At 31.7% G+C, this 14,299-nt stretch overlaps 1 protein-coding gene across 1 annotated transcript in view; it reads left to right on the top strand.

Moving 5' to 3' along the window:
* LOC149773204 (myosin-IIIb-like) overlaps positions 1 to 11,386 on the top strand; it is a 108,878-nt gene extending 97,492 nt beyond the window's left edge. The window contains exons 29-30 of the mRNA XM_089946664.1: positions 483 to 569; positions 2,091 to 11,386. Coding sequence (XP_089802790.1) covers positions 483 to 569; positions 2,091 to 2,248 — 245 coding nt within the window. The 3' untranslated portion in view covers positions 2,249 to 11,386. The remainder of the gene's footprint in view (positions 1 to 482; positions 570 to 2,090) is intronic.
* Positions 11,387 to 14,299: the final 2,913 nt, after the last annotated feature.

Genomic DNA, 14,299 nt, shown 5'->3' with positions numbered 1-14,299 from the left:
ACTGTTATATGCTGTTTGTTAGTCGGCATTACATACTAAGGGAGGCAAGTCACAAAATCCAATTGATGTTGCTAGGAGAAAAGCCCTAAAACATCTGTTTGATATGCCAAGGTGCAGATAGGGTTATCATATTAGAACCTTGGCTAGCATAAATGTGACAATACTTGCTTGTCAGCGAAGTTGTCACTCAGAATTAAAATATTTTAAAAAGAGATACAGTTTACTACTGATTTTTCCTCTTAGTGCATGAGGAATCCATTCATAAAGACTTAATAATAAAAGGAATTTTGTCATTGAAAATTATAAACTGTCTAAAGCTGGTTATTCAAATTTGAAACCCCTTTAGAGGCATCAATTACAAGAACTTACGATACCTAAATTTAAATAATTTCATGATTAGAAAATTTCTTGCAGTGAACTGCAAACTTGTAGATCGATCTGAACACCATATTGAGAAAAATGTGTAATTTTTTTAATTTCAGAGGATGGCAATCATAAACTGAGTATAACCAAGGTCCTTGAGGAAGCTGATGATGTGGATTCACTGATCGGTGTCCCTTGGAATTCAGGTAGTGTACACATTATTTTTGCCTTCATTCTCTTCAGTTCTGCATGTATATGAGAGTAAGTGTTGTGCTGACCTTGGCAGAAGCTTAGCATAGTGTTCTATCCTCTGAGTATCTATTCATATATCTGTATGTTGGTCATCCATCTATTTATACATCTTTATGTTGGTCATCCATCTATTCATACATCTTTATGTTGGTCATCCATCTATTCATACGTCTGTATGTTGGTCATCCATCTATTCATACATCTTTATGTTGGTCATCCATCTATTCATACATCTTTATGTTGGTCATCCATCTATTCATACATCTGTATGTTGGTCATCCATCTATTCATACATCTGTATGTTGGTCATCCATCTATTCATACATCTGTATGCTGGTCATCCATCTATTCATACATCTGTATGTTGGTCATTCATCTATTCATACATCTGTATGTTGGTCATCCATCTATTCATACATCTGTATGTTGGTCATCCATCTATTCATACATCTTTATGTTGGTCATCCATCTATTCATACATCTGTATGCTGGTCATCCATCCACTCAATACACTAGATTAACCTCACTGTTAAAGCTGTTCATTTTCCTTTATTTCTTTACCATTATAATGATTCAAATTATTTGCATTTATTGTTTTTTTTATATACTGTAATGTAATGAAACTTGTTTAGTATGATACATTTTGTGGTTTTGTTCATGATCATCATTTCTGACTTCAGTGTTTTTGGAGAGCCGTGAAATAGAAACATCTTTAGATTTAGAAAATGCATGTTTTATAATCTAAAATGTTTTTTAATGCCATTCAGTAATGATCATATGTGAAAAAAGTAATTTCATCCTGGAAAAACCCTGGAAATGACCTGGAAATTTATCTTTAGAAAAACGTGGTAACCATGTCACTGCCATCTCACCTCTGTTTGCGTGGGTTCAAGTCTCAGGTTTGGCTTTGTGGGTATTTGAGAAAGCTTGCCAGTAGCTTCTCTTGGGTCAGTGGCTCTTCCCAGCATTTCCCAGGTTCTTCCTCCACCAATTATACTGGCCACAATGTATAGCCTATCTTGTGCTGCAAAATGGCGTTAAACCCTACAACAACAACAACATAATTGTCTTCTTTAGTGGAATGAAACGAATGGTCCTCTTGAAAGTAATCAAATGAATAGTCCTCTTGAAAGTAATCAAACGAATGGTCCTCTTGAAAGTAATCAAACGAATGGTCCTCTTGAAAGTAATCAAATGAATGGTCCTCTTGAAAGTAATCAAACGAATGGTCCTCTTGAAAGTAATCAGACGAATGGTTCTCTTGAAAGTAATCAAGTGAATCATGTTCTTGAGATTAATCTAGTGCGGCTAATAATAGCCATCAAATGTGCATTAGAAGTTTGTCACTGCACTGCACTTGGCAACACTTACCAATAGCACAAATTCAGAAATGATTGATGTATTTTTTTGTACTGTATGTAATGCAGTATCCTTTTGAAATCTCACTTTTTAAAAAAGTTTTTTTTATATAATAGATCCATCTTCACCTAGGGGCTTTAGTGTAGCATCAAGCCTAGCTCCAAGTGACCTATCCAGCCCAAGGCGGGACTGGGCTAAATTACGAGTTACCATGAAAGAGGAGAAGAAGGAGATGAGTGAAGCTATGATGAAAGCAAAGAAAGAAGGGAGATAAAAATGTTACTGGTATCATAGCTATGGGGAACTTTCTATGCAATTTGTAAATGTAAGGTCTGTCCTATAGCAGTAATTATGGACATTTAGCAACATTGCAGTTTGTACAGCTCCTGAAATAATAGTTAACTGGTGAATTTATACAAATGTTCAGTGAATAGAAAGACAGAGAGAGAGAGAGGGATATATATATAGAGAGAGAGAGAGTAGCATTCATTGTTCTCATTACATATCAACTGTCAAATCCATTAGACAGAGTCAGACTATTTAATGTTTTTCTAAGACATTTTTTACACTGGTTATCTGTTGTTGTATAATTTTGTGAAATAACATAAATGGCACAGTGTACACACTAAATATTAAGTAAGGCATATTTTTTTAATAATGTTATTCATTGTGCAATATTTTTTTTATGAGAGTCCCATAGTCATTGCCAAAGAAAATCATTTGTCATTTTGTCATAAATTATCTGTTACACCTATCTGTGAGATAGAACATTTTTGTTCCTAATCAAAGTGAATTATGCCTACAGTAAAATCTAAGCAATAATCCTATAAACTTAATATTTAATTAAGTCTAGACCCTGTAAGCTAATTGTTTGGTGTACACTTGTCATCAGTGACAGTGGAAACCTATGTACATTGTGCAATGTTGAGATTTATTGTCATTCTCTGATATATGTCCCAATGATTAGGAAGAGTTGCAGAGAAATACAGATCTTATTCATCAAACTAATTTGTTTACTGTATATAAGTTTATAATTTCCTACAATAAATTGTGTTGGCTTAAATGTGCTTATAATTTATATATACATACTTTTAATTATGTGACTATTATCCAGTTTTAAAAGTATAGAAATAACCAGAATACTAATATATCAGACTTATATGTGGCATGATCTTCTTACAGACAATTTATATAAAAGTAGCTAAATTAACAGAGGATCAAATTCATAATGCAAGGGTTTTGGGTTTGATACCTACCTATTCCAGATCGGGTTGTCTGCCTCAGTTTGTTTTTAGAAAGGCCACTTCACTTCCATTTCCTCAGCATAATTAGGCCAGTAAGGTTAAAATTGCCACAGACAGAAACAAAACACCATACGAAGGCACAGTTGTGGTTACCTACTCAGCTTAGGGAACCGATGCAGTCTAACCGTTACGATTTGGGTTTTCAGTTGCTTCAAGTTTGTCAAGAAATAAAACAATAAATTGCTTAAGAAAAGGACTCAGAAAGTCTTTTCTTTGATCAGGACTGAAAGAATTCCCTTAATTGATTAGGAAATCTCTTAATGTTTATCCCTTACCTGTATATATGATGTTTCAGTTATCAAAATATTACTGTATGTTGACATCATTATAGTTATCTAGTTATGACAGTGATATCAATCATACAGATTATCAGGATGACCACATTGTTGGAATGATCTGAAATTTTGACTCTTTTATGCCTTGTGAAGTATTGAGAAGCAATTTAGCTGACCTCTCTGAAATGTTAATCATATAATTTACTATAATTATGTTGTGATCTTTTATAATTAATCAGATTTATGTTGTATTGTTTGTAATTGATCAAAATCCTGTTTTGAAAATAAAAGAAACCTGCTTATTCCATTTATATCAGTAGAGAATTCATTCAATAAATATATTTTTGAAATAAGTTTTATGCTCTTAATAGAATATATACCAAGATCCCTGCTTTTCAAGATATAAAATATGTAAATTTTCCCCCAGTGTTTGTGGTAACTATAAGTAAGCGTGACCATTTGTTTTGTAGTCATGCCATTTTACATAACCCCTTCATGAGGAATTTAATGTTCATATAATTAAGTCCCTTTTTAATGTTTCAGAGGCTTTCATGGCTCATTTACTCTTTCATTCCAATGAAATTAAATTTTGTTTTATCACTGGTATGTTTGATGTGAATTAGCAGGATAAACTTTTACTTCTGTTTTACCATCACCTGGTTAATATGTTTTATCCAGTATTACAGTCTTTTAAAGACTGCCATAGTTTGATCTTTCTCATTGTTTGATGTTTTAATTTATGATTTTGGTTCCCTGATGTGATCTCATTACATGCTGGATTAGTTTTGTATTGTACATTATTATATAGTTTTGTTGAAATCTTTATATTTTCAAGAGTGATTTTTATTCTTGCATTGCATACACAGGTCATGCTATAGACATTACCTTCATTCATTCTATTACTGTGGTATAGTTATGCAGACACAATCATTGACAAATGTTACCATAACAGAGTTATGTCTTCTTCCATACTCTGAATACAATATCTCAATCACCATATTGTATATAGTGATTATAAGATAATCAGAATTGTGTGTGGCTTTTATTGAATTAATAATTAGCCCTTAGAAAATATGCTTAGTGGTTAAATGATACAAACCCTCACAAAGAGACTTCTGTATATTTCAATAACCAATGACGGGCTATTTTTGTCAATACATATCATGTCAATGTGTGTTAGGCAATTCTGGAAGAAGCATATAATGTTAACCCTTTACTTCACAGAGCGTATGGCTTTGTAGGAAGTTGATATACAAGTGTAGTGCATTATAAACAGTGTTAACCCTTTACTTCACAGAGTGTATGGCTTTGTAGAAAGTTGATATACAAGTGTAGTGCATTATAAATAGTGTTAACCCTTTACTTCACAGAGTGTATGGCTTTGTAGGAAGTTGATATACAAGTGTAGTGCATTATAAATAGTGTTAACCCTTTACTTCACAGAGTGTATGACTTTGTAAGAAGTTAATATACAAGTGTAGTGCATTATAAATAGTGTTAACCCTTTACTTCATAGAGTGTATGGCTTTGTAGGAAGTTGATATACAAGTGTAGTGTATTATAAATAGAACATATGTTACCTATTATATATGTTATATATAGTTGTTTATGTTATCGTATTTGATGTATTTTTTCATGCCATTTCTTTTTTCATAAACAATCCAGTTATCAAATTAATAATTAGTTAAATGTATTATATTATTTCATGCACATCACTTTGTTCTTTTTGAAAAATCATTTAAATTATTGAACATAAAATCTCTACTAAGACAGTTTAGATTTGCAAAAAGATCAAAAGTACCATATTGTCATTTTGTTTTTACAAAAATTAATAATTGTTGGTGAGTAAATACAATGATTGATGCATAAGCTCTCTTATTGTCATTACATTATATGTTGGTATTTCTTAACAACAGAACAAAGGCCTTCACAGAGCATATTCTAAAATATTATCATTAATTTGTTCTCCTTAATGAGTCTGTCATGTAAGAAAACACCACATGTGTTTTAAAATGAGTTTGGAAGCCCTTTGATGTTTTCTTATCCAACAAAACTTATATCTCAGTACATGCTAAAATGAAGACCACAGACCATTGATCAACTAGTCTTATTGTTGCATTATCATCGTACAAAAATAAAATATAAAATCCAACAAAAATTATATCTCAGTACATTCTAAAATGAAGACCACAGACCATTGATCAACTAGCCTTTTTGTTTCAGTATAGTCATAAAAAAATAAAATATAAAAACCATGTTGTATTATATTGTAAGTTTGAAAGTCATGGATTCTGTTAAATCAGTTTGTTAATATACTATCTTATAAGTGCTTTTACTGTTTTGACTTGGGTATAATTAATATTTTATTGCAAATATATTGGTGAGTTTGAATAACAAGTAATGCATATGAATGCTTGTCCTTACAACATCTACTGTATGGACAATGGTCTCGAAAGCACATTGACAGATTTTCATTTCCCTAAAGAGAGCCTTATTTCCCTACTGGCAGCCTCACTACTCCTCTTCTGTTGAATCTTGCCCTCTATCTGGTTTCAACTGGAATAACCAAAGCTCTGAGTATATTTAATTAGCATGTAAATAGCACTGCATAGCCACGTAGTTGTTGTGGATCTTAATTAAATCAAGGATGACATTGATTTAGAGGTATTGATAGTGAAATATGGAAGCATCCTAATATGTGAGGATTATCACAATCATCAGGTAACTGAAAATAAAGTCTTTTTTTCTCTTTGCAAAAGCAACCAATAATAACCTCCCAGAATAAATATGGTCTTGTACACGGACAAAATTTTGTTTTACCCCTCTCTCTCTTTCTCACACACACACACACACACAAATATGCACATTAACTAAAACATGTTTCCAAGTTCGTTATTTTTTTTTATTGCAATTTGATAATGAGGTCATTTTTGCTTAAGAATACAAGTTGATTTCTTGACAACATGGACTCATTATTGCATACAATTTACCAATAAATAATACCCATAATTAATATATGTTCAGACCATCTTAATCATTTTGCCAACATTATACAACATAACAACTACAAAGAAGTATGCTCTAAAGGAAGACATTATCCTCTCTCTCTCTTTCTCTGTCTCTTTCTCTCAATAATAACAAAATCTTTTTGAGTACTTTTATTTTTCTTGAAATTTGATTTGAGAGCAGAATGAGACAGAAAATTAACATTTATTTTGTATGTTGGTACCATTGGGTTGTCTAGTAGCATGTGCTCCATAGAACTTGTTTGTTTACAATCCCTTTATTCTTCATACATGGTTAGACCACAAAATGATAATTAGTTATTTTACTTATAATTTTTCATACACTGTAATTAATAATTATTTTTTTGTGTACAAAAATCACATCAAAATATGGTACATTCAACATTGGATGATATTGATAGGTTACAGTTACCTATTTTGCATGACACTTGATGGGTATATTGATTGATTAATATATCGATAGGTTACAGTTAACTATTTTGCATGACCCTTCATGGGTATATTGATTGATTAATATATAGATAGGTTACAGTTACCTATTTTGTATGCTGCATAGCTTACAGTTTGATATGAAATTCAGCTAAATTTCTCCTACACTGTTATAATGATGTTCATCGAACTTTGTCAGTATTACTCAGATCTGAGTGCTTTTTATAGTATTCCACAGTGACAGAGGTGAAATAGAGTATTCTGTTATAAAAAATTTAACTATAATTGATTTGTGCAGCCATTTTTATATTTCCTCTATAATACTAGAGAAAGGTCCCTCCAGCTAGAGTTTATTGATGCAAATAGAGACATCAAATATTTGTATGCATAACTTAATATTATTCATCATATGATAAGTATTGATTTGTAATAATATTTCCACATATCTTGTTTACATTTACTGTGATAGCTTTAGAAAGTTTTAAAATCTGAAATTTAGTAGAATATTATATTGTAATGATAAAGTTTACAAAAAGTATTTGATGAAAACATTGTCATGTCATAGAATGTTTACATATGTGTCAATTTTCTGATGGCAACAGTGTTACTGTGCTATTTTAAAGTTATGTCAGGTGTTATGTAATGTTTTTTTTATTGACATAACATTCAGCAGTTTAGTTCAACAATGTGGGTTTAAATTTGAGTAGCATATCACTATGATTGCGTGATTGAAGATATAGGAGGACAGTGATATATATATATATATATATATATATATATATATATATATATATATATAAAGATACAAATATAATGGTATTTATGTTTGCGCTCTTTTTGATTTCAACATTTCTTCAACACTGAAAATATCGATAATGTGGATTCTCAGTTCAAACAGAACCATGCATACATAAAGTAGTACCTACAAGTTGGGAATGTTAGGACCTAAAAGTATTAGTTCACGTTTTCGGATCTTTCAAGCTTTTGTTGTCTTATCAGGACTAGGTAATTTAAGTATTGATGTCATTGATGCTTGACTTGTCAACAATTTGATTTAATATAATAAGTATGAAGTTTGTACTGAAATGTTCCAGGAGATCCTATCTCATCAGTGCAGGTAGAAAGCTGCATAATACGTGTTGACACCCATGTTTTGCATAATGCTTATTTGCATTTCAAAGATTAATTTTGATACTTAGCTAAAGTTTGTACCAAAATGTACTAGGAGTTCTTGTCTCATCAGTGCAGGTAGAAAGTTGCATTAAATTTTGACTCCCATGTTTTGCAGAATGCTTAATTGCATTTCAAAGATTAACTTTGATACTATGTCTAAAGTTTGTACCAAAATGTACTAGGAGTTCTTGTCTCATCAGTGCAGGTAGAAAGTTGCATTAAATGTTGACCCTGTTCACAGATCAAACCCCAAATTCAACAGAACACTTGCCTATATTTCCAAGGCTTGGTAAATTAATATGAGCCATTTTTCTGAGATGGTTAAGCATGACAGTAAAATATTTTTTTACCATTTACATTTTCATGCTTGCATTTCCATTTTACTATACTTTTCCTTGTCAAACATACATATTTTTGGGGATGAAAATATATTAGATACATAAGCACCTATGTTGACTGTGCACTTATCCAAGTCCATGAAACTGTTGAAATGATAAGCATCATTTGCTTTACTAGCATAACTTTTAAAGATGGTGAAAACACCCCCTTCAGACCGGTGTCGTACTCGTCCTTAATGGAAATAACTTGTGATATATGATGCATAATCATTATTTTGTGTCTTTTATTGAAGAGGTTTCTTCAGTCTTGTTTTTCCTAATATTTGTTATTTGAGATTTTTTTCACTGTCTCTTACCAACATTACTCAGTGGTTATTTCTTTAGACTTTAGAATTGTTGTCTGTGTCCTCATTTTTTAATATTTGTCTTACATTTTTGAATTTTTATTCTTATGGATATTCTATTGTGTAGATGCTTTGTACATCCAGTTCTTTTTTGGAAATAGCCACAAAAACATTCAATATTTTTATTTCAGATGCAATATAATGTTTTTATTTATATCTTAGGTTTACTGAGAAGAAGGGTTATACTTCTATTCATGGTATTTGAATATACAGTTTATTTTAGATATAATAAAATGGAAAAATGTTTTGTTGCACAACTTTTAAGAGCTTATTTTACTAATATTAAAATCTTATAATTGAAAAAAATGGTGTTGAAATGATTAAAAAAAGAATCAAGAGTTATATCCCATATTTGGAATTAAAACTTTTTTGGATTTTCAGTTAAGAAGAATTTTACAGCAAAACTTAGGAAGGTTTTTTAAAGCTATTTCATCTAGCTTGGAAAAGATGCTGGACTGTCATGGAACTGTTATGCATTTAGTAATTATGGCAAATATTGGTCAACAACTGTGATATTTGTCTTCGACACAAGTGTTCACACAGCAAGACAAATACTGAGGATAAGATTTTAGCTAGGCTGTTATTTCTTTTTGTATATTAATAGGGTGGGTGGGTACAGTCTGTCATAAGCATTTTATAGAGCATAAAACCAGTTTGGGCATGGCATGCAAGACAATGTGCAATAGTAATGTTGGAAATAATAATAATAATAATAAAATGCCTGTGCATGTAGATTGCATCTTACCATATTCTAACATGTACTCATGGATTAACATTTTCTTTATATCTGTCCTTCTGTGTGTCTTATTTAGAGCAGAGTTTTAACAATCAATTGATAAAATATTTTCTTTGACACATTACTGCATTAATATCTGTATTATTGCCAGAATATCCTAAATACATATTGCATTGATATCTGTACTATTGCCAGAATATCCCCAAATTGTATTGCATTGATATCTGTATTATTGCCAAAATATACTAAATACATATTGCATTGATATCTGTACTATTGCCAGAATATCCTAAATACATATTGCATTGATATCTGTACTATTGCCAGAATATCCCCAAATTGTATTGCATTGATATCTGTATTATTGCCAAAATATACTAAATATTGAATTGATATCTGTACTTTTGCCACAATGTCTCCAGTTTATATTGCATTGATATCAGTACTACTGCCAGAATATCCCAAATACATATTGGACATTAGAAACTTTGAAGTGTTTCTTGTTAACAATACCTTGAATGTACATGATAGATGACATTTAGCCCACCTTGATTATTTATGAAACAAGAATAGATGAAGTTGCAAATGCATCAAACTAATTTTCATGTACAGCTAATTACACGGTCAGTCCATAGCAGAGGTGATCCTAGAAGATTGTGATTTTCTTTTTTGTGGAGAAATTAAAGCAACCAAAATGTATGAATTTTTTGTAGATTTCTATGCTGTAATGCATCCGAGGCATATTTATGTTTTGCAGAAATAGCAGAGGTGGTCCAAATGCATGTTGCATCCCAACATAATTGGACATTATTGTAGTGCCACTTTACATTGACATATCACATTATACATGATGTAAAGTTAAGAAGTGAAATAACTAGTACAGCTTTGTCTATTCAGTGAAAGATCTCAACATTTCAGTGTTGCTCTTAACTTAACTTTGTATTATTATCCATATGCTTGGCAATACTTGTCAGACTGGTTTGCCAACTCAGCAAGGGAAAACACTATTCTAGGTGACAAAATATCACATTCATCTTTAGTCCAATATGGTTATATATTAATCCTATTTTAAACATTTTTTTATTTCATTGTCAGGTATGAAAGTTAATTTGTAGATTTAGTTGGAAGTTGAAAAAGTGACGTTCAATACCTTTAATGCAATGCTAGAACCATAATGGTAGGAACACCCTACTGCTGTACAATTGGCACCAGTCTGAGATTATGGCAGTATACTTTTAATAAGAAAGCCTTTACAGTGTTTTCAGGATGGTTATTGTGTAGTTAAGTCATGCTTGAAACCTTACCCACATGCTTACAATGCAAACACAGTAGCATAGATATTGTATGTAAACATTTTTTGACATACATATTACATGCATACATGTGGCATAGATCTTACAATTCTAAGACAAAACAAACACGTTAGGGGGGTGTACCATGATAAATGTTATGTCATTACTGAGATATTTATCATCTGATGACATACTGTTCATGGTATCTTTTTGTCTTGCCACGCAAATATCATTCTTTGTATGGTACTACAACCAAGCAGGCATTACACCATTCAGATGTGTACTGATATAGCTAGATTTCATTACTTTTAAGAGCAAGACTTTATACCATTACTGATGGACTTGAACCAACGTTCATGTACTTCTTGCCAGGGATTGTAGCACTTTCTGCCTTATCTTTTAATATGTTAATAAATTATATGATAATTTAGAAAAGTGTTTTCTTGTTGGTTTTGGATTTTACATTTAGAAACATTCATCAGATAGATCAATTAACAGTACTGTATTCCAGTCAGGAACCTGTGGAAGTAAAAACAGAATTGTATACAGCTTTTGTGTGCATAGGACTGTTGCAGATATTTGGTGGTTTATTGTTGATAGTATTGCTTACTTTGGAAACATTAAGTTATACCATAGTTTGTGAATTATCCTAAAGCCTTTAGTCCAACTCATCAATACATGGGTGGATCATGTTGTATATGAAGACTTGTGCTGTAACTATGTGGTGTAACTAACATTACCAAATATAGATTATTGGCAATATATTGTTGGCAGTTTGAAATCTCTTCAAAATATGTAGAACCTTCTAAGCAAATAATTCATTTGATTTCATTTAGAAGCCATCTAGACAAGCAGACAATACAATCATACAGTCAAGATAACCATAATGATTTAGTTTATCAACCATTGCATTAGACAACTTGAATTAGTTTAACAACCATCATGTATACGATTGCTTGAATGAGTTAATTTACTGACCATCATGCATATGATTGCTTGAATGAGTAAATTATCCAGCCACAATGCATAAGGGGGCTTTACTGAGTTAAATTATTCACACCATGCATGCAATGACTTTAGCAAGCTAATTTACTGACACCATGCATGAGATGACTTTAATGACTTAATGTACCGACCATCTTGCTTAAGATCTGACTTTAGTGAGTTAATTTACTAAGCACAATACATGTTGTGACTTTGAGGAGTTAATGAACCAACCACAACGCATGATGTGACTTTGAGGAGTTAATTTACTAAGCACAATGCATGATATAACTGTCGAGTTAATCTACTAAGCACAATGCATGATGTGAGTTTGAGGAGATAATTTACATAACACAATGCATGATGTGACTTTGAAAAGTTAATTTACTAAGCACAATGCATGATGTGACTTTGAGGAGTTAATTTACTAAGCACAATGCATGATGTGACTTTGAAGAGTTAATTTACTAAGCACAAAGTATGATGTGACTTTGAGGAGTTAACGAACCAACCACAATACATGAGATGACTTTAATGAGTTTATTTACTGATGCCATGCATGAGATGACTTTAATGAGTTTATTTACTGATGCCATACATGAGATGACTTTAATAACATTAGTTTATTTACTGACACCATGCATGAGATGACATTAATGTGTTAATTTACTGACACCATGCATGGGTTGACTTTAATGGCTTTAGTTTATTTACTGACACCATGCATATGATTCGGCCAATGTGGGTATGTGAGAAAGCTTGCCAGTAGCTTCTCGAGGGTCGGTGGCTCTTTCCGACGATTTCCCAGGTTCTTCCTCCACCATTAATATTGGCCGCCATGTATAGCTTATCGTGTGCTGAAAAATGCGTTAAACCCTACAACAACAACAACAACGACACCATGCATGAGATGACTTTTGTATTTACTGACATCATGCATGAGTTGACTTTAATGAGTTAATTTACCAACCATCTTACTTAAGATGTGATTTCTATGATGTAATTTAACAACCACAATGAATGCTGTGACTTTGATGAGTTAATTTTCTGACAATTGCTTGAGCGTGAGATGACATTAATGAGTTAATTTCCCAACCATCATGCTTAAGATGTGATTTTTATGATGCAATTTAACAACCACAATGAACGAGTCGATTTTAATGAGTTAATTTACCAACCATCATGCTTAAGATGTGATTTCTATGATGCAATTTAACAACCACAATGAAGGAGTTGACTTTGATGAGTTAATTTACCAACTATCATGCTTAAGATGTGATTTCTATGATGTAATTTAACAACCACAATGAATGATGTGACTTTGATGAGTTAATTTTCTGACATTTGCATGAGCATGAGATGACTTTAATAAGTTAATTTACCAAGCATCGTGCTTAAGATGTGATTTTTGCGATGCAATTTAACAACCACAATTAATGAGTTGACTTTAATTAGTTAATTCCCAACCATTGTGCTTAAGATGTGATTTCTATGATGCAATTTAACAACCACAATGAATGAGTTGACTTTAATGAGTTAATATACCAACCATCTTGCTTAAGATGTGATTTCTATGATGTAATTTAACAACCACAATGAATTAGTTGACTTTGATGAGTTAATTCACGAACCATCGTGCTTAAGATGTGATTTCTATGATGTAATTTAACAACCACAATGAATTAGTTGAATTTAATGAGTTAATTTACCAACCATCGTGCTTAAGATATGATTTTTATGATGTAATTTAACAACCACAATGAATGAGTTGACTTTAATGAGTTAATTTCCCAACCATCATGCTTAAGATGTGATTTCTATGATGTAATTTAACAACCACAATGAATGATGTGACTTTGATGAGTTAATTTACCAACCATCGAGCTTAAGATTTGATTTCTATGATGTAATTTAACAACCACAATGAATTAGTTGAATTTAATGAGTTAATTTACTAACCATCATGTTTAAGATGTGATTTTTATGATGTAATTTAACAACCACAATGAATGAGTTGACTTTAATGGGTTAATTTACCAACCATCGTGCTTAAGATGTGATTTCTATGATGCAATTTAACAACCACAATGAATGAGTTGACTTTAATGAGTTAATTTCCCAACCATCGTGCTTAAGATGTGATTTCAATGATGTAATTTAACAACCACAATGAATGATGTGACTTTGATGAGTTAATTTTCTGACAATTACATGAGCATGAGATGACTTTATTGAGTTAATTTTATTTATTCCCACAGCCATGATGAAGAGAGATTTGATAGTGTATATGCCATTAGGTCAAAAGGGTTTTTAAAGTATTGTTCTTGCCAGTGAAGTTTATACTCTCGCTGCTTAGATGAAATG

Source organism: Sinohyriopsis cumingii, unplaced genomic scaffold (assembly GCF_028554795.1).
Source record: "Sinohyriopsis cumingii isolate HCF-2022 unplaced genomic scaffold, ASM2855479v2 utg000813l, whole genome shotgun sequence".
In the NCBI taxonomy this organism is placed as follows: Eukaryota; Metazoa; Mollusca; class Bivalvia; order Unionida; family Unionidae; genus Sinohyriopsis; species Sinohyriopsis cumingii.
This window is presented reverse-complemented; position numbering and strand designations above follow the sequence as displayed.